Below are 25,524 nucleotides of genomic sequence, written 5' to 3'. Positions count from 1 at the left end.
TTTAAAGCAGAGGACATATAATATTTTATAGTCTGGAACACCTATACCGAATACTAATCATGGCATAAACCATGCCTACAATCTTTGATTTCTGTGTTTTTCTTCCTTCCTACTTTCTTTCCTTCTAACCAAACAGATCATAAATTAAACTACCATTATTTTTTTGTGGTCACAATAAATATTTGTCGTCAATTCATTTTTTCTTTCCCACGTTGTCACTGGCTACATCGACCATTAGTCGCCACCTCCATTACAGGCTACCACTACCATCATCCCCATCCAACACCGGCCATCAATCGTCCTCCTTCATCACGTTCTTCACCTTACTCGTGTCTCTCGCTTTGACACCATTCTTTCATGTGTACAACTATGTCTTATTGTTATCTTGAATGAACCTTCGGCATTTACTAACTGTTGCATCTAAAATTTCCCTTCATTATTTCTTTCTTGGCCGCGTTTTTCCACTGCAATGGTGCACAAGCAGGGGCGGATTCAAAGGAGACCCAAAAAGACTAGGTCATAGAACTAGCCCACTACTTCCTATCTTTACTCCACCATCACCCCACTACTCCATAATTAATCAACCACCCCCTCCATTATCTCCTATCAAGGACTATATATAAGCCTCTACTCACAACAAGGAAGGGACGTTCGAAATTGATACTAACCAGAGCAACATACCTATTCAGTTATCCATCACTGAATCAACACCCCTAGTTCTTTAGCAGGAACACAACTATATCAGTGTTATACCACTATAACGTAGCGGAATTTGGACAGATCACACTTGTTCTGCTATATGCTGTTTAGTACAAAATATTGTCAAAACTCAAATAGGGGCTATAGTGGAGCTATAACACTATGGTCCATGTAGTGGAATTTTAACAATCCACTATTTTCCGCTATCAGCGATTGACAACATTGATTTATACTAAAAATAGCTCCTTAATGTAATTAAATATGGAAACTAATCATGATCACTAGTCTCCTATATTCTCAACCATAACACATGGCCAAAAAAACTAACCTGCAAAGCAAAGAAGTTGGTATTTAGATTTTGAGTGTTCCGTAAAATATGCATGACTTGAAGCCACATATCCGGATTGTTTTGCAATTTCAGCAAAATCTGACCAGCAGCAGTTCTCTGCATTATTATGTACAATGTAAACAAAAACTCTACCATTTCTTTAGATCTGGTGCCATAGAAAGCAGCATCGACAGTAGAATCGAGCAAAGGGACATCAATAGGCTGATACAAATCACGGAGTTTCTCGGCAGCCATGGTGAAAAGAGAGAGTGTGATAAACCCTATAAAATAAGCGCGGTGAAAAAACGCGATTATGGAAAAAGTAGAAAAAAACGAAGGTTTTTGGACTTTTTATATCGAAGGAGTAGCTTCAATTTGAAGCAGAGTTTGAATTTTTTGCTAATTTTTATTTATTTAGCATTTCCCCGCCTTAATTTGCATGTAGTATGTATCTTCATTTAAACAGAACAGACTAAACCATGCAGACTTTAACAAACAGTCTCGTGCCAGGATGGTCATCCAATTTAGATCGAACGGTCAAGATTTAAGATTGATATTTTTAGATTATTGAGTTAAATTTGTAATTAGATTTTTCTAAATCATTTCATCAAGATCAAATGCTCACCAACACTCTAAATGCTTGACTGCATGAATTCATTTTCAATCTATATACGCATTCGTTTTGTTGATTGTTTTACCTTCACATCTCCTCGCGTAATTTTTTGACAATCGAAAACTTTATCGTGAGTATTATGTTTTATGTGTACAACGTTTTTATAGAAAGAGTGACATTCTTTGTTTTTTTTTTTTGAAGGAGTGACATTCTTTGTTAGAGATAACTTTTTTTTTTATAGATTTACTCCTCCTAACTTTTTTTTTCTTTCTAAATTTGTTAGGTTTTGAATTTTACTAGTTGTTGTTGTTGTGTTGGTCTATTACACACTTTTTTCTTCATCATAGTTTTGTTTTACTAGTTTTTAGGAAGAATTTTAATGAGACAATTGTTGTAACTTAATATGTTAGTTTTCTTGGATTTTCGTATAGTCCCCAAAGAAGTACTTTCTTTCTTTTTATCTTTATATTTTAATAAATTTATTGAGGCGTTACAAATGATATGCAGGGGCTTTGACTTCTGGGTGCTAACAGAGTTAAAATGTCATTGTTGCTAATGTGAACATAAAGGTTTATCGAGGAATGAAAATTTGAATCAATTTGAAAAAATATAAAATTTTTAATATTTCTTTGTTGTTTAAAACGTGTTAGTAATCGGTAAAACTATTTGTGTAAGCTTATTTTTGTATTTACTATAATAATCATCACATTGCCGCATTTGCACAAACACCATATTCTTTGTTCCTTTGTTTTTTACTTGAATGTGTATAGCTTAAAGCTTTGATGCAATTGCAATGGTTGACGAAAATTGATTACTCTAGTTCGAGGTAGAATAGTCTCTTAAAAAAAAGCTTAATATCTCATTTCATAACGATTGTATCTGCCAATATAATTAGATTATAGTAATAACTAAAATGTAGATGAGTGATGAGTCACAACTTCATTCTATTTTTAAGCTTGACACTAATTTGGGTATTTTGGGCTCGTTTGGTGCGCGGGATATGATAGTGACATGATAGGATATAAAACAGGATAAGGAAAGAATATGATATCAACAGGATAACAGTTATCCTCAGTTATCCTATTATGTGTTTGGTACACACAGGATAACAAACATGATAACTATTATATAATGTTTTTAATACATCGTACTTGCTCAAAATAATATGATAAAATATATAACATATTTAAATGACAAAATTACCCTTGTAAAACAATTGTTTTTTTTTTAAATTATTTTGTAATACTATCAATTTTATAAATAAAAAATATAAATAAGTAATCAAATAAATTTATATAATTTTAAATAAAAATCATGAGAAAATAATCAAGTTTAATTTTTTATATGAATCATGATCAAATAAATAACTCAATGATATATACATGATTGATAAGCTAAATAAATATGTGATATATCTCATACGTAAATAATAAAACTACCATTGTAAATTAATTATATTTAATTTGTTATAAAATTTAAATTAATATCCCTATTTTGTAATTTTTTAAAAATTATTTTACTTTAAAATATTGTAATTTTAGTAGAATTTTGATTTTTTAGATTATGTAAATTACAAAATTACCCTCGTGAGAAAATCGCATATATATATATATATATATATATATATATATATATATATATATATATATATATATATATATATATATATATATATATATATATATTTAAAAATTAATTATTTTATTATTTATATTTTGTTAATTTTAATTTTTTCTTTTAAAATATATTTTATAGAATAAATCGGTAAATTTTTTCTTATCCTATCCTGCTGGTAACCCAGCTCAAATTCAGGATAAAAATTTTAACTACAGAGGCAGGATAGGATAAGCTCCAGGATTAATTTATCATATTCTGCTGTCTCACAAAACACCGGATTAAGACAGGATATGATACAGTTATCATATCTTGTACACCAAACGGACTCTTAGGATCATAAATAACACTTGAGTTGCATACTAAGAGAAAGTTACTAGTGCAAGTCTAAAATTGGGTGCATACTAAGAGAAAGTTATTAGTGCAATAAGACTTTTTTTGACAGTATATATCACAAATGAAGTTTGCAAATGCTGGTTTGACCAACCTATATACCTTCCTAGTCATAGGTAAAATAAGATCATAACAAAAGAAAAATAGAAAACTAAAGTACACATAAAAAACTATTCAGTCACACACAATATATATGACGACAAGTTTGATCATTGATTTAGATTTAAAAAACTAATGTAATGTGACTCAACCTTATTGGAGTGTTTGAAAGTCGTCGTTATATATGTATTCATACAAATGTGAAACAAGTACTACAAATATACATCAATAAAAATAGAATCATCTTAATCAACTGTGCTATATTGTTAATTTGATGCTAACGTAAATCAGTATATAATTAGTTAGTGGCCAGAAATTAATTTCACCTTTAATGGATGTGTGGGGGTGTTGTTCGAACCCCGACTCCTACGTATATAATGTAATCTCTTAGAATTCAGAAGTTATTTTTTTGGGGGTGCATGTTAAACTTGAGAAGTTACTCCACTTGCGTCCTGTATATATTTTAATATTTGAATAAGTCCTTCTTTTATGTGATTTGAAGCTATCCATAAACAATCCTACTAGACTTTTTTTATAGTGTTCAAAACTCTATATTTTTTTGACTCACTCATAACTCTTACAAGTAGACAGTAAAATATAGAATAAAATAATTAAATAGATATGGGTCATACCACGTCTTAAAGGAATATGTTAAAAAATTCACAAATATTATTAATGTGTATATTTAGTTTCGTTGCTAGAGATTTAAAAATATAAAATTAATTTTGACATGTTTAATATTTTTAAATGAAAATTGATATTGTTTTAAGAGTAATTTTATTTAAATTTTAAAATTGTATGTAGATTCTGTTTCTAAAATTGTTTTTCACACTAAAATTTATTGTTTAACTATTTTTTACATAGATTTATTCAAATATAAATTACTTTACATATAACTCAATTTTACGAAATTAATTTACTCAAAATCAATTTTTATTTTTATATTTTAAAAAAGTAGAACCCAACATGCGTGTTGAAATAAAATAATTTTTTAGGGATTTGGATAGTATGTTGTAGGTCCTATAGATTCGACTTCCAACTTATTGTAAATAAAAAAAAATATTTAACTTTTAAAAAATAAAGACACGGTCAATACATCTTATCTATTTTTACATGATCAAACTGTTGTGGCCGATGGAACGCCCCTTCAGTACTACAGTGGTGAAATGGAGGCGTACATGTAAGACAATGGTGGTCAACATCGGAATGATTGACATTTACTGTCAGTTATGGTTTTAAGTTGTTATTCTGATCGTTGTTAATTAATGTCGAGAATGCAAGATTTGTCTTCACATTGATGGGTTTGCCATGCGCTAGGATTTTATATATATGCAGAATAGTGTGTATTATATTCTTAAATATTGGTTCTATAAAAAAAAGAATAAATATCCGTAAAAGAAAAAAGAATAAATATCTCTATAAAAAAAGAATAAATATTTATAACAAACTTACCAAAAAAAATCAATAATAATAAAAAAATAAAAAATAATGAATGGACCGAAAAATAGTAAAAAGGGGAATAAATAACGTGAGTAAATGAATTACCGTGGCGTTTTTCCAACATTAGTGAGACAGACAAGGTTACCTTACCTAGGCGCAAGTACAAGCAAGGATCGAACACAACACAAACAAAGAAATCGAAGAAGACTTGTTTCAGATCCAAAAACTCATTCATGTTCTTTTCTTTCAACTTTCAAACTTTCAATTCAACAATCACAAAACACATCATGATTCTCAATTGACATTCCTTCAACAACCTCCGTGCCTTTCGATTTTGATTCAAAACCGCATTTGCCACTCATGGACAAATACAACACTCTTCTCTCTCTTCTTTTTCTTCTTCTCTTTCTCTCTCCTATTGCTTCTTCTTCAACCATTATCAATTTTCATCAACCGTAAGCCGTTTCTTTATACTAATGTGTTTCTTTCTGGGATCTACTAACATGATTTTCTGTTTTGTTTTGTTTTTGGGTTTTTTTTTTGTTTGTTTGTAAAAGTTAAATCTTTTTGTTTCTTGCTTTGGTCATTGATTTCGGTGACGTGAGATTCACTTACCCAATTTGTCTGACTTGAGATTGTGTGAATAAAAATTCAATTTTTGCATGTTTGGTTAAGAATTGGGGATGGAATGTAGCTTCTTTGTATTGCTGTCATCAACAAGTTTTTTCCAATTAGTGAAGATTACTTCAACTGTTTGCATACACTTTTTTGGTTTCCCTTCTTGTTAGAATTGTATTGATTGTTCTGTGTAAGCTATTATTGAGACATTCAACTATTGAGTTTTATGGATTTTTCCTTAGAAATTAACTTCTCTTCTGTCAATTACTAGTAGGAAACAGGAATTGCCATTTTAGTACTAAATTTTTTATTGGGTCTTAACCATCTGGTTTCCGGGGGAATGGCCCCTGGTAATTCAGAGTTCGGCTTTGAGGTAAGTAAAGTCTGACCAATGGTTGTTCCAAGTAGGAATAGTGTTATAATTTACATATGCTTAGTTCATTAGTTTAGAACTAACCATGATAGAGCATGAGCTGATTAATTCACTCTCCACAATATAAACAAAAGGGGAAACACGCTGCAAATTGAGCACTGCAATGACATAACATTCAGATGAATATTTATCTCCGTTTGTATATAGTTGTGGTGAGGAATTGTTGTTAAATCAGGTGTTACTGAAAAGAACATATAACACGTATTTTGTATCTGTGTTATGTTGCCAATTCAATATTTTGGGACCAAGGCTCTTTCTTTGTTATCATTATTGATTTGTAGTACTAATGATTACCAAATTTATTTGTTGCTTCTGTTACACTCTTTGTTGGGTATTGTATGACCGAGTTTCTTTTGTTTGTTATGAAGTACATTATTTTCTCAACAAGTTGAACCGAAATCCTTGACCATTTATTGTGTGCACAGCTTTCCCATTGTCGAACCTGATCCTGGTCATACAAAACTTCGTCTTTCAGAGGAAGGCTTGGAGGCTATTGAGAAAATAACAAACCCCATTGCATCTGTGGCCGTAAGTTTGATTGCAATTATAAACATCCTTTTTGTTTTCTGAATTTTACCTTTTATTTAACGGGAGTTTTCATGACACTGAATGATGTTTGATCGACTGGTTGCATGATCTACTCATCAATTAATATTATGTTGAATACCATAATCCATTCGGATTAGTTATTATTTCCCTGAGTTTGTGGATGGGATGGGTAGCTCAATTGATTAAGCTAGTTGAGCTAAGGGTAAAAAGGAGTTGGAGGTCCAGGGTTCAAGTCCCGTCAAGGAGAAAAACTAACATAATATTGTAATATACTAACGACTAACAATTTGCCGTTAAAAAATAAAAAATATTTCCCCTGAGTTTGTTGCTAATTGATATATGACTACTAGCTGTTATTTGTTCTTAAACATTTGAGAACTTGCACTTGAAAGTTGACTCAACTTGGTTGCACCTGCACAAGACACGAGTCACAGAGTTTGATACAAGATATTTTATCAGTCGGCCTTTAGAAAATGTTACCATGCGAAATGAGTCAAAACTTGGAAGTCTTAATATGTCGCAAATGGAAATATTGCTTTATTTGCCTAAAGATGAGACAGAAAATATCTACAAGAGCGAGGAATTAGAAATTGTGGAAGGTTAACTAAAAGCACTGCAAATGTTGATGATCCCCATTAGCTAAAATTATTACGGATGGTTGCATATAAATCTGATAATTTTTTTTATTCAAAGTAACGGAAGCTTATGATGTATTGAATCAATCTTGTTTGTTCCATGTTTACCATTTGTGTGTTCTACTTTTATCACTTTATGGCTTCGTCAGGTGATTGTTACTGCTGTTTTTATTAGGTAATTGGACCGTACCGCTCTGGAAAGTCATTTTTGCTTAATCAACTTCTCTCTCTTTCTTGTTATGAAGGTGCTGCATCTTTTATAGCTACTAGAATTTACTCTTATTAAATACATCTTTTAAATATGTAATGTAAACTAATATGTTTGTCTTGTTAGGGTTTGGCGTGGGACACATGCGTGACACCAAAACAAAAGGTGGATGAAGTTTGACATTTTTCTCATTGTTATGCTTGGAATCAGATATAATCTTTTTCAATCTATCTTTAATCTCATTTGATCATGTCATACAGGAATTTGGATTTGGGGAACCCCTATAGACTTGGAAATTGATGGAGTAAAAACTTCTGTCTTTTACATAGATACAGAAGGATTTGAAAGCATCGGGAAGTCGAATGTATATGATGATCGGTAATTGTTTAATGATCTTATCTACCATATTTTATGTTAATATCACATGCTATTCATCAATTGACCTTTTATCGTGTTTTCCTTTTGCAGGATATTTGCTCTGGCAACTGTAATTAGTTCTGTGCTTATCTATAATCTGCCTGAGACGGTTAGTCATCATAACCCGTCAGAAATTTGCGCTCTTTTTGCGTTGATGTAATGTTAGATAGACAGATAAAAAAAAAAGCCTTTTTGAGCATTAACAATTTGGAAGGAGTGTAACTCCATGTTTCGGAGATGGGCTTATTTTAAATTTTTTAGGCCATACTAAATATTTTCTTCTTTATGTATTCAGATACGCGAAGCTGACATCTCTAGACTCTCTTTTGCGGTTGAGCTTGCTGAAGAGTTTTATGGAAGGTTTGCATCTTGATGAACTTTTAGTTTGTTGATATCATTTAGATTATTAATTCATTCATCTCTCCCTTATCATTTCTTATTCTGCTCCGTAACCATTTTTTGAGTAAATTGTGGTTACTAACTTCTTTTTTTAACGGCATTGTGGTTACTAACTTGTTTGTTTAATTTTGCAAATCCAATATTTATAACTTGCAACCTCTGCGTGGCGGAATAGAGTGAAGGTACTCCACATGTCCTAGTAATATACTCATTCATCTAATCATTTTTTTCATGAACTTTTTTCGTTGTTAATTTGATTTATTTTTCAATTGCTGGCTTTTATAGGGCCAAGATGTTGCATTTGAACCTGCTAAGCTCTTGTGGCTTATCCAACGCGATTTTCTGCGTAAGTTAGACAATCCATAAGTACGCTACATCACATGCACTCTATTGGATACTAACATTTTCCTTCATATCCTGCAGAAGGAAAATCAGTGCAACAAATGGTGGATGAAGCTCTTCGACAAGTCCCCAATACTGATAGTAGGTGTCTTTGCTTGCAACCATAACTAAAATTAACTTTATCCACAATATATTTTTCATGTTTTCTACAGCAATGTTTTAACGGCACTCGTTTATTTTTAAACTTGCAGGAGACAAAAATATTGATATGGTATATTCTCTACTTGAATTCAACTTCCAATTATCAGTAAAATTATTACTAGTTTGAAATCGAATATTTATACTGAAATTTTACATCATCAGATCAATCAAATTCGAGATTCATTGGCTATAATGGGTGACAACAGTACGGCCTTTAGCTTACCACAAGTATGTCTCTGCTTCATGTCTTCTAAAAATATGTCATTCATTTCCATTTCAATCCTAACGTGGAATTCATTCTTTTATCTATTTTGTTAAAAACAATGCATCGGTTGCTAACTGATCCTTGAAATTGGACTTTAAACAGCCACATCTCCAAAGGACAAAGCTTTGTGACTTGAAGGACGGGGATCTTGATCCATCATATGTGAAGAAAAGAGATAAACTAAAAGAGCTTGTTTCTAGCATAATCCGTCCAAAGATTGTACAGGGAAAATCTCTAAATGGGAAAGAGTTTGTTGCTTTCTTGAAGCAGGTACATGGAGGGGAGAGAATACGTGTTTATTAAATTTTTGAATGTATCAATCGAGTTGTGTGAATTTATCTTGTATATCTCTATAAAACAGCTTTATCGTTTATTTTTCATATTTAGATACTTGAAGCCTTGAACAAGGGAGAGATTCCATCAACAGGTTCTCTTGTGGAGATTTTCAACAAGGATATTCTTGAAAGATGTCTTAAGTTATACAGTGAAAAGATGGCAACCTTGGATCTACCTCTTACAGAAGAATCTCTTCAATCATCCCATGATAGGGCTAGAGGTGAGGCCATGCGTGCATTCGATCAACAACATTTTGGCCGTCATCATGCTAAGAAATCAGTCACGCAATTGGATGAAGAAATAGATAAGGTATTGTTTGAATATTCGTCATAGATTAAAACCAAGATGCTTAATATCCTTTAAACTTTTAGGAGCCTTTGATTTGATGATATATGGTTCTTCGCAGTCTGCTCTATTCTGGTCTTCAAATTTGAATATAATGATTTAAAGCTTATATTTACTATGGATAATTATGCAGGTATTTAAGAATGTCGTTCTAAAAAATGAATATAAATCTTCAAAGCTTTGTGAGGCACTGTACACCAAATGTGAGGACATAATGGATCAGCTTCAAGTTCTCAAGCTTCCTTCAATGGCAAAATTTAATGCAGGTCTCGAGAAATGCAATCATACTTTCGAGCATGATTGTGTTGGCCCTTCAAAAGTAAACTACGAGGGACGCATGAAAAAGGTCTCACATAGTAACTGTGTTTATGTTTTCTTTACTCTAATACACACAACTGAATTTCAATCATATGCTTAACATACCTTAATTTATCAAATGAATATGCAGATGTTGGGAAAGTCCAAGTCTCTATTTATTAAAGAATACAACCACAGGCTTTTCAATTGGTTGGTGACCTTCTCACTGGTAACGGTTGTGCTTGGCCGCTTTATTATTAAGTTCATTTTGATTGAAATTGCTGGATGGTTACTTTTTATATTTCTGGAGACCTACACAAGGTTGTTTTGGTCAGCTGAGTCACTTTACTACAACCCAGTTTGGCATTTTATAGTTGCATCTTGGGAAACTCTTGTTTACAGTCCAATTCTGGATCTTGACAGGTAATTTGGCCATTTTTCTTTGGTACTTCTAACCAAAATTCTAGCATCTGATATAAGTTTCCTTTTCTTGAGTTTCTCATATGATCCGTTTTATTGTATGCTAGATAAGTTTGCGTTTTTATAGAAACTAAGTGGGCCGAATCCCATAGGCTAGGTATTTTTTAGACCGGAGGAATATCTTTTTTCTGGTCAAGTAGCTTAGTGGCTAGAAATTCCACCTTAAAGGTGAATAAGTGAAGTGTTCGGGGTTCGAACCCTGTCTCATGCATATATAATGCGATGTCTCTGTCAAGTGAGCTAAACTCACGGGGACAAACAGGAGTAATATCTTATTTAGTTATGAAAAGAACAAAATTTTGTGGAACATTGATGTTGGTTGATATTGATTTATGACAACGTTTTTGTTTGAAAATGCAGATGGGCTATCCCACTATGTGTAATACTATCTTTTTTCATTCTATATTGGCGGTGTTTTGGGAAAAGAAAATATGGATCACGGTGGTTATTACCATTATATAGCAGCAATAAAAATGGTCCAAATAGACCAAGATCAGAGTAAAACTTATATGATGAATTCAGTTGGAACCATAAGCTATTGCCATGCTTCAAAAATTTGGTATGTTCCAATATTCGTTAGGGCGAGCTTTTCCTTTTTTGTACATGGAGCACGCCACCTAGTTTTGTTGCACACAAAGTGTAAAAAGATGATGATCAGAAGATGAATGATCTCTCCAACAGCTTCTGTAACTTGTGCTCTACAGCCACAACATCATGTTGATTTTACCAATGAATTATTACTTAGCAGTTATTTATGTCACATTTTAGAGTAAATTGGACTTTAGATACATGTGATGTGCCACCGGCATGTATTGACTTGTAGACAGGTAAATATATATAACACGAAAAGAAATAGATTTATTCATTTGTTTTCATTTGGTGAATTTAAAGTGGAAATAGAATGGTCTGCATAATGTAATCCAATCTATAATAGTATATGTTAAAAGTTTATTGTCATCAAAGTGATTTCTAGGGCCAAGTATGAGTTGCTTATTGAAATTGTCATTGGAGTAAAATTGATTAAAATTGCTTATGAGTTGTTCAAGTCCTATGTGGCAATTTAGACCCACAAAAAGTAACTCAAGCAACTATGTTATGTTTCCTCTATTGTAGATGCTCTCTAACCTATGTTGCCTAGGTACGGGTACGGTACCGGTACTGGTACGCGGTACGATATTTTTAGAAAATTTAAGGTACGGGTACGTTAGTATAAAATATTAAAAAAATTATTTTTAAGTGAATTATTATCATCATGCTTTGAAGATTTAATTTTTTTGTCTACCGTCTCAACTATTTTCATAAAAAATGAGAGATAATTGAAGTATAATAAAAAATTATAATATTTTAAGAGATTTTTCAACAGCCAATATGGTTTTTCGTATTCATGATCATAAATCACCCAAATAAAAATGGGTACGGAATCTGTGCGTATCATACGAGTACTATGGAGTATCCGGTACTGATACGTACCCGGTACGGGTACTTCACTATTTTAGGAGTACCCATGCTACATAGTCTCTAACAAATCCCAAACTTTTTTTATGTACACTGTAAAATATTAGACTTCATTATGTGATTTCTTTTTGTGCCCTCGAGTCTCGCACGCGCCTCCCAACGTTCCAATTTTACCGCCTTGCAACATAGAAAGTGATTACTTTTTTTTGTCATCTTCACCTTTCTCTTATCTCCCCTGAAACAATTTTGATTGAAATACAGTTTCGAAGTTAAAGTGTGAATCCTTCATTCACCCTCAAAAAAAATATTTTGAATGAAACAATTTATGAGTGAGTGATTTAAAAATATTTTATTTTTCAATTTATAGAATTAGATGGTATGTATTGAATCACCACGTGCATAATTACCATGAAGCTAATTGTCAGCTAATGCACATAAATAAAATATCATGTGATAAAGACATTGATCACAATTAATCCCATAAATAAAATATCATGTGATAAAGACATTGATCACAATTGATCCCATTCGGTTACATGTTTGGAATGTAATTATTTTCCATTGATGTATTTATTCATAATCTTAGAATCTAGAATTACAAGACATGACACACTCATGTATATATGGTTCATGATGCACTCATGTTATTCGGTCAACTCTCACCAAAAAAAGAGAGACCAATTCATTTTGTTTACTGTACCAATTCATTTTTTAATCTATGTTATACTATTCTTGTCTATTATAATATTCTAGTTGTTGCAATTTTTTCTGTCAAATGGCCGTCCGCAACCTAACTAGCGGATGACAAAAACGTCAAATTTCACACAGGGTTTCCGGAGAGCGTGAGATCTAAACCAGTCAAAAATTTAAGAATTTTTCGTCATTATTTAATATCATTCCATCTATAGCTTGTTATGTTTTAGTCAATTTTTGTCAAACTATAATTCCGATATAATTATGTTGTTTGGCTAAGAAAAGAATAATAAAATATAGCATTAAATAGTAATTAAATTGTAATTAAAAATTGACTAAAAAGAATAATAAAATATAGTATTGAAAAGGTAATTTGTTGGCTAAAGCATTTTATTGCTCTATAAATTAAGATTGATGTAAGTCTTGTGAGCATTAAGCATACATACAATGGCAGCTTCAAATTCAACTACCTTAACATTTTCAATACTCCTAATTATATTATCATTTTCAAATTCCTTTGCTTCTTTTGAGACAACAGTAATTATCACCAATAATATTGAATCTTCAAATCATCTCACAAGTGTCATTGTCCATTGCAAATCTAAAGACGACGATCTTGAATTTCACCTACTCAAATTTGGAGAGAATTACAGTTTTTCATTCCGTCCAAATATTTTTGGTGGTACATTATTCTTCTGCAGCTTTACATGGCCTGAAGACCCCCGTCTTCATTATCTTGACATTTTCGATGAAAGTAAACACACTTGCCATGAATGCAATTGGATAATAAGGGGAGATGGAGGTTGTTTGAACTCCTATAGTAATTGTGATGCTTGGAAAAGTGTACAATTATTGGATGCAGCAACAAACACTTTTATGTTGCAACAGAGGAAAGGTGAGGTTGAACAGTTACATGCTCACCCTCCAACTTCTTAAATTATTTAATTTCACATAGGTATTAGAAGTGGAACTGCTGGTATTAGAAATAAAGAATTAATCGTAACTATTTTTCTTGTACTCTTTTATTGAGTTGTAATCAAATAATACTACAAATTTCTTGTACTCTTGAATTGAGATCAAATTGTTCAATTTCAATTAAATGATAATGCAAATTGTCTTGGTTTTTGCAGAAACCGTTTGATATGATAAATTTTGTTAGGTTTTTGTTTGGAATGCAGCAAATCGATGGAAAAAATAAGATGAAAATCGATGGAAAAAAGTTATTTTCTGTCAACTAAGGAAGTCCCTGATATGAAACAAAAAATAAGGATCATTGGCGCAGCTCATGATATGACTGGCTATAGCCTATAACATTAAATAATTATTTTTGGGTATTTTCTATCACTTTCTCTATCCATTTTTATAAGATCTAGTTGACAAAACACGATATTAAAAAAGTTAATTTTAATATTAAATTAATTGATAAATTATTTTGATTTTTTATGTTTATTATTAATAATGATTTTCTTATAATTAATAGAGTATGATTTACAAAAAAGAATTTAATGCTATTCAAAAAATATGCAAAGCAAATAATGGTAACTTTGGAAAAAATAATTAATAATAATTAATGTCATTGATAATTGCAAAAGAATTTTATTAAAAAAAGTCATTAAGTTTAGTCTGATGGTTAAGAATTCGGATAGTATGCATGATGTCTTATGTTTCATTGTTGAATATTTGTTAGACGGAAAAGTAAGTGACATGTGGCAATTCAGAATAACACAGTCTTGTGACAGTGTAAAATTGCAAAAAAATGCTACTAACGTTTATGAACTTGGTTTCTACTCCCCCGTGGGAAGCGATTGTTGGCAGAAGTTTATACTGGGAAAGATCTGAACTTGGTTCCTATCTTGTTTACCTCTTTAAGCAGTTATTTTTATCGATTTTTTCATCGGCAATTGGTAAGTTATCACTAAAGATTTTTTCTAATTTATTACACCCCAAAAAAATCTCATTAACTTCAAATGTGTAAAGAATCATGAAGATTTTACGGTGAATGGATCAAATCAAGATAAATCAAATAAACTATTTGAAAAGTAATTTGTGTGACTGCATTGCTTTAATACATGGATGGAGACTGGAGTCAAACCAAATCATACTCATAAAGCCGCTTAATACTATTTCCTTATATCGTGCATTTTTACCGTTTGGTTTTAGTCAAAACTAGACAATAGTCATAAATCTACTTCATGCCATTTCCTTGTATAAATTATATATGAAAATGATAAATAGTACTTCGAACACTAGTTAAGGATATAAATATGAAAATTTCATCTCATAAATCATGTATTCAATGTTTTAATGATGTAAAAAGTTATCTAACCAATTAATTACTTAAAAGAATTAGAAAGGCAAAATATGATACTCCTGCCAAAGATATGATGATACACGCGTCTGCCAATTATATATGCATCCAATTTTATTTTATTTTTTGTTAACAATGAGGCCATTTTTTGTTGCACAAAAACATGATGTTGACTAAAAATTCGATAGAATATGAATATCTCACTAAGAATTCGATATAATTAGATCTTTAACATTCTGATATGGAATGTTATTTGTAACATTCTTAGAAATATATATCTAAAATTAGAATATTTGTAAAAACATTAAAATTATTTAATAACATTTCATATCTCTCTTATTTTTTCCGCTTTCACCACCAATTTAATGTGATTCGGGAGTCATCTCTGACTTCAAATGGTTCCAGTCCCTCCCAATCATAATTGTGGGGATCGAACCGTGGTCTTTCCTACCAAGTTCAGTGTTAATCACCACTGAATCAAACGATTGGTAATAACATTCCATCTCGTTTGTTGTTTTAGACAAATATTTTGTCCAATTATAATTTTGATATAATTTTTTTTTTGACACAAATAATTTTGATATAATTATAAAACATTAATTTGTTTTTGACTATTATTAGAGGGTGCGAAAGAATAGTTAAATTTTTTACTAAAAAGAATAATAAAAAATGTAGTATTAAATAATAGTTACATCTTAATAATTAAATTTGACTAAAATGATTATTAAATATAGTATTGAAAAGGTAATTTTTTATTTTTTATTTTTTTGACTAAAGAAAAGGTAATTTGTTGACTAAAGTTTTTATTGCTCTATAAATTTAGGTTGATGTAGGTTTTGTAAGCATTACCCATACATCAATGGCACCAGCAAATTCAACTGCTTTAAAATTTTCAATACTCCTAATTATACTAGCATTTGAATCTAGAGAGGCAAATATTTTTAATCCTACGATAACAGTAAGTATCAAGAATGTCATAGTGGTACCTGGAGATCGCGGCACAAGTATCACTGTTCATTGCAAATCCAAAGATGATGATCTTGGATTTCACACAATCAGATTTGGAGATCTTTACAGTTTTTCATTCCATGACAATGCTTTTGGTGGTACATTATTTTTCTGCAGTTTTACATGGCCTGAAGACCCTCGTCGTCATTATCTTGACATTTACAATCAAAGAGAAGACAATTGTCAAAAATGCAATTGGATAATAAACCAAAACGGTGGTTGTTTGAACTCCCATGGATGTGGTGATTGGAAAAGTATCGAATAATGTATCCATTTACTATCAAAGTAATAAATTTATAATGAAGATCCATTTTCCAACGAGAAACAACACAGTTGGCTTTTGTTCTTTTTTCTTTAATATATTTCATTACAAAGCAATTAGCATGAACATACGTAGCTCGTTAATCGTATAGCCCGTTAATTTCTGGATTTTGTTTGAGGTTGTTTTTTGCTTAAAATAAACAAATTGAATAATCAATCGTTAATTAGTTGATTCAGTGGTGATTGACATTGAATTTGATAGGAAGGACTACGGTTCGATTTCCACAACTACGATTGGGAGGGAGTTGGAATGCCAGAATTGACTATCGAACCAAATTAAATTGATGATGATGAAAAACAAAAAAATAAATAAAACAAATTGCATACGAAAAAATAAAATATCAGACACACTTTGCTAACTATGCTTAAAACTCGAATAACATCCATGGGTATTTTTATTTTTTTGAAAGTAAATAACATCCATATGAGTATTGAGTAATCAAATCACGCACAAATGAATTATAATATGAACTACTTTTATAAGTGGTTCACCGTGGTCAAATGGTCAATACTATTGTAATGAATACGAATTTCACAAAATTCATCATTAGATTAAAAGTTTATATCATATGGATAATCCATAATTTTTTTTAGAGAAATTGAATTTTATTTTTTTGTAGGAAAATAATTTAATATATTATTGAAACCCATCGAGAAATTGAAAATAATTTGATAATATCTAGGAAGAGAAGTTGTTTTAATTTTCCAATTTCATTTGTCCAAGAGAGAATGAAATTGAGTGAAATGTTAAATACTCCCCTAAAATTTTAAAATTTGTCAAATACCCTGTAAAATTTCAAAATAGATAAATATTCCTGAAATTGTAAAATGTAAATTAAATTACCCCTAGTCCGTTTACTCTGTCTATTTTGATGATGTGGTTGTTAACTATATACATGTCACACTTCTCGTTTTGAAATTCATATACCCTCTTTATTCCCAATTGGCGGGGGAAACTTATGACTAGGATAGAAAAATTTCATGACAGTGCTAAAGGGAATTTACTAGTGCTGCTAGATGAATAAAAATCTATAGAAAAGGTTAATATATTCTTACTAGTGCTGGCAATTGTAATAAGTTCTGCTGCATGTGCTTATTATCTATAATCTGCCTGAGACGGTTAGTCATCATAACCCCTCAGAAATTTGTGCTCTTTTTTATGTTGATGTAGTAATGTTAAATAGACAAAAAAAAAAAAAATATAGACAAATAAAAATGGCCTTTTTGAGCGTTGACAATTTGGAAGAAGCGTAACTCCATGCTTCGGTGATGAACTCATTTTAAATTTGTAGGCCATACTAAAATATTTTCTTCTTTATTTATTCAGATACGTGAACAGGGACGGACCAACATAGAGGCATACTATGGCCTTGGTCACAATGGAATTTTCATTTTTAATAGGTATATAGGTATATATGTATACATATATTTGTAAACTATTATGGTATATACATATTAGTGTTAAGTAGATATTTCACTATCGCACGGGTATTACACGGGTGAATATTGTAGATTTTGTTGTAGCAACACATTTTTTTTTTTTTTGTATAGCAACACATTTTCTATTTAATTGAATATAATACATATATAAACCTACATCCGATATACTGATGTGAACAAATAATAGCATAAGGGAAACCAATTATGAGTATACAAACAATTAATAGACAAATATTATATGGAGAAAAATCAACAGCTTAAATTCATATTATATTTTTCAAAGAGTAGTATCAACAACAATAAGATGATGAATAGAGAGTAGAGATGAAATTAAAATAAATACAAAAGAAACATAACTTGAGTTTTTCAAAGACAACTTGAAAATGCATGAAAAAGAAATAAAATGGAATATGCTACCTATGAATTCAAACAAAAGGTTAAATAGGTTAATTGTTCTTCAAAAGGAATAATCTCCTTTTTGACATAATATTAAATAAATTTAATTTCTCAATGTATCGTAAGAAAAGTAATAATCTATAAAACATTTAACTAAACATCAAGTGGTTCGTTTGATTCACAACTTATTATCTTATTCCAATTTATCTCTGAAATTTTTTCTTTTTTCATCTTAACCTTCTTCATAACTCATTGTCCATTCAAAAACTGTTGAAGTGACCATCCGTCTATCAAGTCATAAAATAATGAAATTGAAAGAAAAAATTACTCTTATTTGAAGTTCAACAACTTATAAGATACTTAGAAATAATGTACTCTGTAACCTGTAGCAGTTACCTCCTTTTTTGCACCAGTAGCAGCTGTCCACTCCTTACAATTAACTTAAACGCTCCAAAAGTTCTGCATTATGCAAAAAGAAAATCTGCAATAAAAAATACTCTCCAATGCAAAAACTTGTTTTTTCAAACAAAACATTCAAGTTGAAATCAACAAATACATCGAAAACCACAAATTTATAAAAAAGAAGAAATAACTCAAAATTACAAATTAATCACTAAATAGAATACAAATCTGATCTAAGACTTGAGAAGTTTTCCGAATGCAATGTTGGAATTGTGGTGTGAGTAATCCAACACTAAATCCATGAATTTATAGAACGCCAATTGAATTATATATATATATATATATATATATATATATATATATATATATATATATATATATATATATATATATATATATATATATATATATATATATATATATATATATATATATATATATATATATATATATATATATATATATATATATATATCAATTAAAAAACTTTAAAAAAAGTGTTGGAAATTCAAATTCCAAAAACTTACATTGGTTGGGATGCAAAAAGAATATCTCTTAGCTATCCAATGTTTTCTGCAAATGGAAAATTTTGAGGGAGTCAACAATGGTTGAATAATGAAGACTATATCTAAACTTGAATCTCCAATAGTAGGGACAACGTCAATCTAATTGTAGCCAAAACAAATTAAGAAAACAATTGGACCCTATAAGTCAAATAAATTAGAATCCTTTTAGACATTGAAATTAGTAACAAATAAAGAAAAGAGTCAAAAAGATAAAGCAACATACATCCCAAAAGCAAAGAAACGGGTAAGCAAAAACGGCAAGATATTCATGGACGACAGCAAGATAAATTGGGAAAACTGATGCCACTAACCTTTAGAAATCGAGAGATACGATGAACAAGAAATCGAAGGAGAGGATCTCTGTGCAGAGGTCGTGATCTTGTAAACCGGTTATCACTTGTAAACCAACTACATCTGCCATTTTTATTGTTGAAATTGAAATCTCAAGTGAAAAGTGAAGGAGAAGGAGTGTTAGATTTACTAAGGAGGAGAGAACAATGTTTTCAAAGCTTGAACCCTATTTTGTTCTCAAAATTCAAGGATTAATTAAGGGTTAATGATAGCAATAACAACATATTAAGGGAAATCAATAAAGATAGTTGGTTCAGTGGTAATTGGCGCTGAACTTGGTAAGGAAAATCATGGTTTGATCCCCCGCAACTGCGATCGGGAGGGGGTTGAAACCACTTGATGCCAGACATGGAGGCATTGATTTTGTATTAAAAAAAAAAGTGGGGTTGATTTCTATTTAAAATGTAAAAGAGTAGGCATTCATTTCATAGTTAATAGTTACGTAAAAAATCGCAGTAACATATTTGATTTTGTAGATGGAAAAAAAAAGAGTGATTTTTGTTTGTAGAAAGAAAAATAAAACGTGTTAAGTTTTAAAAGTGTGCATTTAAATGATGTTGATTACTTGTTGGTTACAAAATTATTTCAACATAATTGATATGTCTTATTGGTAAGTCTATAAAGAAATATAACGAAAAGGTCATGGGTTCAAATGCTGATGAGTATTTTTTTAAGATTTTGATATGAAACCCACTTGGGTTGGTGCATTGGTATTGGCTTGGGACCTGAGAGTATGCTCCTCTTGAGGTCTGAGGTTCGATTCTCTAGTGCCAATTTGGGTGGGCTAATTTAGCTTCTTCAAAAAAAAGATTTTGATATGAATTATTAGGGTTAAATGGAGGCATTACAATTTACAACATTTATATATATAAAGATAAAGATTTTAATAAAAAGGTTTCATGCGCCCCAGTGGCAAAGTGGCACGTCTACTAATTGACGTAATCTGGGTTCAAGTCTTCGTTGTTGCATTTTTCACTTTTAATTGATTTTTATGAAAAAAATTGCTATGTTGCCATTGCCACATCAAACAATAATAATAATAAATCAAGAATGAAAATATTAATAATAATAATAATAATACCATTAAAACTAAAAATTAATACTATCATATAGATAAAATACATGTAAAATTATATAGAAATTGTATAAAAAAAAATAATTATAGAAATTTAAAATAATTTGATATGTTATTGAGATCTACCAAGGTTAAAGATTTATATATTTTTATTGCACGTCGATAACCTTAAAGGAGCTTAATAACATATGAAATTATTTTAAATTTCCTTAAAATTTTATATGATTATATATGAATTTAGACGTTATTGAACGATGAAATATTATTAGAATGTTAATGGTGTATAAAAAACATTCTTCAATCAATGCTTTAGTAACCGAAGGACTATCTTAAGCCAATAGGTTTGATTTAGTGGTGATGAATTTGGGTAGTATGCACAAAATGTCCTAGGTTTGATCCTCATTGCCAACATTTTAAACCCCCCCCCCCAAAAAAAAACTAGAGGACTAAGTGTTTAACGATAAAAAAAATCTGGTATTTATAATTTCTTGAGTTTCTCTTTTATTTTTAATATAATTTAATTTATAATTTCTTTAATATTTGGCCCCACCGTTATTGAATGTCTGGATCCGTCCATGTACGTGAAGCCGGTATCTCTAGACTCTCTTTTGCGTAAATTAGGGTTACTGACTTGTTTGTTTTATTTTGCAAATCCAATCCAATATTTATAACTTGCAACCTCTGCGTGTTGGAATAGAGTGAAGGTACTCCACATGTCTTAGTACTGTTCTCGTTCATCTAACCATTTTTTTCAGGAACTTTTTTCATTGTTAATTTGATTTATTTTCTAATTGCCGGCATTTATTATAGGGCCAAGATGTTTGCTCAAAAAAAAAATAGGGTCAAGATGTTGCATTGAACCTACTAAGCTCTTGTGGTTTATCCAACGTGATTTTCTGCATAAGTTTTTTTTTTTTACTAATGCGTAAGTTAGACAATCCATAAATACCCTACATCACATGCACTCTATTGGATACTGACATTTTCCTTCATATCCTGCAGAAGGAAAATCAGTGCAACAAAGATGAAGGTGTCTTTGCTTGCAACCATAACTAAAATTAATATATATATATATATATATATATATATATATATATATATATATATATATATATATATATATATATATATATATATATATATATAGAGTCAGGATCCGTTGACACCAACTAGTTTGACACCAAATGTTACACCTCTCAATAACGTTTTAACCGATATAAATTTTATAAAATCCACCGTTGGATTGAAAGTTTACATCATATAGATCATTTGTGTAAAATTTCAGACAAATCCAAAATCATTTGATATGCTATTGAGACACATAAAGATTAACGGCATTTAAAAAAATACAAAAACCGTTAATTTTGATGTATCTCAATAACATATCAAATGATTTTGGATTTATTTGAAATTTTACACAAATGATCTATATGATGTAAACTTTCAATCCAACGGTGGATTTTATAAAATTTATATCGGTTAAAACGTTATTGAGAGGTGTAACATTTGGTGTCAAACTAGTTGGTGTCAACGGATCCTGACTCATATATATATATATATATATATATATATATATATAGGGGGCTGCTAATTTAGACCCAGTTGGGTCTAAATTAGCAAGGTGCACCTTTTGAGTTGAACAAAAATACCCTTTCTTTTTATAAAAAAAAAAAAAACATATTGGTGCTGATCCAGTGTCGCGCGCCTACCGCAGGACCACCGTTACAGACCGTTGATTTCCATCAGACGGCCAAGAGATGATCTCATCATGGCTGTCGGATCAATCAGACAGTCTAGATCATCCAACTCCATGATAAGCCAGCGCGTGCACCACACTAGATCTGCGCCTGGAGAGATAAAATTTTATTTTAAAAAAAGCAGGACACGTGTCAACTGCTGGGTGGTTGGCGTGTTTTTTTTTCATTTAATACTTTAAACTCAATTATTTCGTTGTAAATTAATTTTTTATTTTTTTATTTTTATACCAAAATTCATAATTTTTTTTGTCTACAAATAGAGACTTGGTTCGTTTGATTTGGACACAAAAAAAAAAACTCAATTTTTCACTACCTTTAATTATCTTTATATAATACTGTGAAACCATTTAGCTGGTAGAATGGTTTCACAGTATAACTCTCTGAAACCATTTTACTGGTAGAATGGTTTCAGTGAGTAATTTCTTAATTGTTTGCTTCTGAAACCATTCTGAAACCATTTAGCTGGTACAATGGTTTCAGAGCGTTGTACTTTGAAACCATTTCACTGATAGAATGGTTTCAGGGGAGTTGATTCTTAATTGTTTGCTTCTGAAACCATTTTACTGCTAGAATGGTTTCACAGTATAACTCTCTGAAACCATTCTTCCAGCTAAATGGTTTCATAGTAATATATAAACATAATTTTTCACTTCCTTAATCTCGTTATTTATATGTTCTATTGCATTTTAAATTTTGTGTATCGTACTAAGTACGTTACTTGTGTGTTGTAATTTAACACGCACCACTCAATCAACTCACTGAAACCATTATACCAGCAAAATGGTTTCAGAATATAACTCTCTGAAACCATTCTACCGGCTAAATGGTTTCATAAGCAAATAACTAAGAATCAACTCAATGAAACCATTATACCAGTAAAATGGTTTCAAAGTACAACTCTCTGAAACCATAGTACCAGCTAAATGGTTTCAGAAGCAAACAATAGTTTTTAATTACCGTTTTATCTCATTTAATTAACGAAAAATAGTTTCAGGTCTCCAAAAATTTCATAAAATATACCAAAAGTTCCAGAATATTATCTAATATTTTATTAGAAACAAATAAAAAAACAATTGGTTTCAGAGTACAAATCTATGAAATTATTATTATTATTTGTTAAATGGTTTTAAATAATCAGCGGAATTTGTGAAAATAATTTCATGACTTGAACTAGGGAGAGTGAGGTACACAAGAGGGTTCTAAATAATTCATAGTACTTTACATAAAATTTTGGAAATTTTTTATGGAATTATAATATTTTTAATTACCTTTTTAATCATTTAATTAACTAAAAATAGTTTCAGGTCTCCAAAAATTTCATACAATATACCAAAATTTCCAGAATATTATCTACTATTTTATTATGAAAAAATAAAAAACAAATAGAGCCTCCCTGAGGCCGCACGCGCCCCCACGCGCCTCCGGTGAGAGTGGGCGTGGGCGACGCGCACTGTTCATCGTCCCCCCCACCCGTTTTATGCAGAAACGGGTCGCGCGACCCGGTTTTTGACCCGGTTCGATCTCCCTCAATACTCAACGAAACTCGACGTTCCTTATATGGATTTTGATCGTTTTTCAATTTTACAAAGGTTTCCGGTATTAGTTTTTGAAATCGGAGTTCGATTCGCACGTAAAATGAGGTCGAAATTTGGAAGAAATTAAAAAAATGTAATAGTTGTTGTTGTTGCATGGGGGCGCGCTATTTTGGGGGGCGCGCTATTTTATGATGCAAATTACATACATGCCCCAGTTGCTCTATTGTTTCAAAAAAAAAAGGTATTTTTGTCCAACTCAAAAGGTGCACCTTGCTAACTTAGACCTAACTAGGGTCTAAGTTAGAAAACCCCATATATATATATATATATATATATATATATATATATATATATATATATATATATATATATATATATATATATATATATATATATATATATATATATATATATATATATATATATATATATATATATATATTTTATAAAACATTAGTGTATAGGCATCACATGATAATTATGATATCTCCCAATTATGTTGGCACCCCATAATCATTACCTATCATTTGCAACACCATAATAAATTTATTAAAAAGAAAGAAAAGAGAGACAAACTCAGGGACTAGACCAAAACTCAAGGAATCAATAATACAAGGAATCTGCCACTGCGTCATTAAAAACCTTTCATGAAAAACCAAAGGGATAAAATCAAGGATAAGAGAAAAACGAGTGTAGTGGATTTAATGAAATCTAAAAGACGGAAGATCCATTAAATTACTAATATACTGTAATTTCCTTGAACACTAGGCGGAACATTATCGCACCAGTAAAAACCATTAAAATTGATGCCTAAAGCAGTCATTCTATCTGCACAACAGTACCCTTCACGATAAATGTGAGACACTCTAAAATGATGCATGGTTTTAGTCAACTCCAATTGTGAGGACTTAAAATATAAATTAACCAATTGTGAATCGGATTCAAGCCAAAGATTATTCCACCCTTTTGAATGAGCGATCTCATAGCATTCATAACACCTATAAATTCAACATGAAAATTAACTTTTTCCACAATATATTTTTCATGTTTTCTAAAGCCATCTTTTAACGGCACTCATTTATTTTACTTGCAGGAGACAAAAATATTGATATGGTATATTCTCAACTTGAATTCAACTTCCAATTATCAGTAAAATTATTACTAGTTTGAAATCGAATATTTATACTGAAATTTCTACCCCTATATTTATCCCAACATTTACAATTGAATGGATGAAAATGCCATCATATATAAGGTAAAACCTTAAAAAAATTCATTTTCTACCTGTAGCGCCCTCCCTAAAAATTAAGGCTAATTCTAAGGATGAACTGCTAATCTACTCAACTAGCTAATACAAAAACTGCGCGAAGCGATAAACGCTCGCTAAAACAGTAAAGTCGCCACCGAACTTTATTTATTCCACGCGGCCACGCGGAAAAGGAAAATATCGATAAAACCTTTAAGTGGAAAGGGTGGTCATCGCAACCAAAATTCCGGGTTCGGGAG

At 30.7% G+C, this 25,524-nt stretch overlaps 2 protein-coding genes across 2 annotated transcripts; both read left to right on the top strand.

Moving 5' to 3' along the window:
• The first annotated feature begins 5,302 nt into the window (after window positions 1-5,302).
• On the top strand, window positions 5,303-11,576 carry LOC123890191 (guanylate-binding protein 4). The gene is made up of 17 exons (XM_045939745.1): window positions 5,303-5,641; window positions 6,663-6,765; window positions 7,597-7,666; window positions 7,756-7,794; window positions 7,890-8,007; window positions 8,098-8,155; window positions 8,342-8,406; window positions 8,621-8,627; window positions 8,731-8,791; window positions 8,869-8,928; window positions 9,039-9,058; window positions 9,151-9,216; window positions 9,356-9,523; window positions 9,641-9,898; window positions 10,068-10,280; window positions 10,383-10,654; window positions 11,072-11,576. Exons 1-17 carry the CDS (start codon window positions 5,547-5,549, stop codon window positions 11,211-11,213), a joined length of 1,815 nt encoding a protein of 604 aa, XP_045795701.1. The 5' UTR covers window positions 5,303-5,546; the 3' UTR covers window positions 11,214-11,576.
• A 4,450-nt stretch (window positions 11,577-16,026) lies between these two features.
• On the top strand, window positions 16,027-16,440 carry LOC123892224 (S-protein homolog 2-like). The gene has a single exon (XM_045942035.1). The coding sequence runs from the start codon at window positions 16,027-16,029 to the stop codon at window positions 16,438-16,440; it is 414 nt and encodes a 137-aa protein (XP_045797991.1).
• The last annotated feature ends 9,084 nt before the right edge of the window (window positions 16,441-25,524 follow it).

Source organism: Trifolium pratense, linkage group LG6 (genome assembly GCF_020283565.1).
Source record: "Trifolium pratense cultivar HEN17-A07 linkage group LG6, ARS_RC_1.1, whole genome shotgun sequence".
NCBI classification, from domain to species: domain Eukaryota; kingdom Viridiplantae; phylum Streptophyta; class Magnoliopsida; order Fabales; family Fabaceae; genus Trifolium; species Trifolium pratense.
This window is presented reverse-complemented; position numbering and strand designations above follow the sequence as displayed.

Excerpts from the sequence above, each read along its gene's own strand:
- LOC123890191 (XM_045939745.1), top strand. The coding sequence starts at position 5,547 with ATGGACAAATACAACACTCTTCTCTCTCTTCTTTTTCTTCTTCTCTTT. Across the intron at positions 7,667-7,755 it reads CTCTCTTTCTTGTTATGAAG|GGTTTGGCGTGGGACACATG; the intron begins GTGCTGCATCTT and ends TTGTCTTGTTAG. Across the intron at positions 8,929-9,038 it reads ACAAGTCCCCAATACTGATA|GAGACAAAAATATTGATATG; the intron begins GTAGGTGTCTTT and ends TTAAACTTGCAG.
- LOC123892224 (XM_045942035.1), top strand. The coding sequence starts at position 16,027 with ATGGCACCAGCAAATTCAACTGCTTTAAAATTTTCAATACTCCTAATT.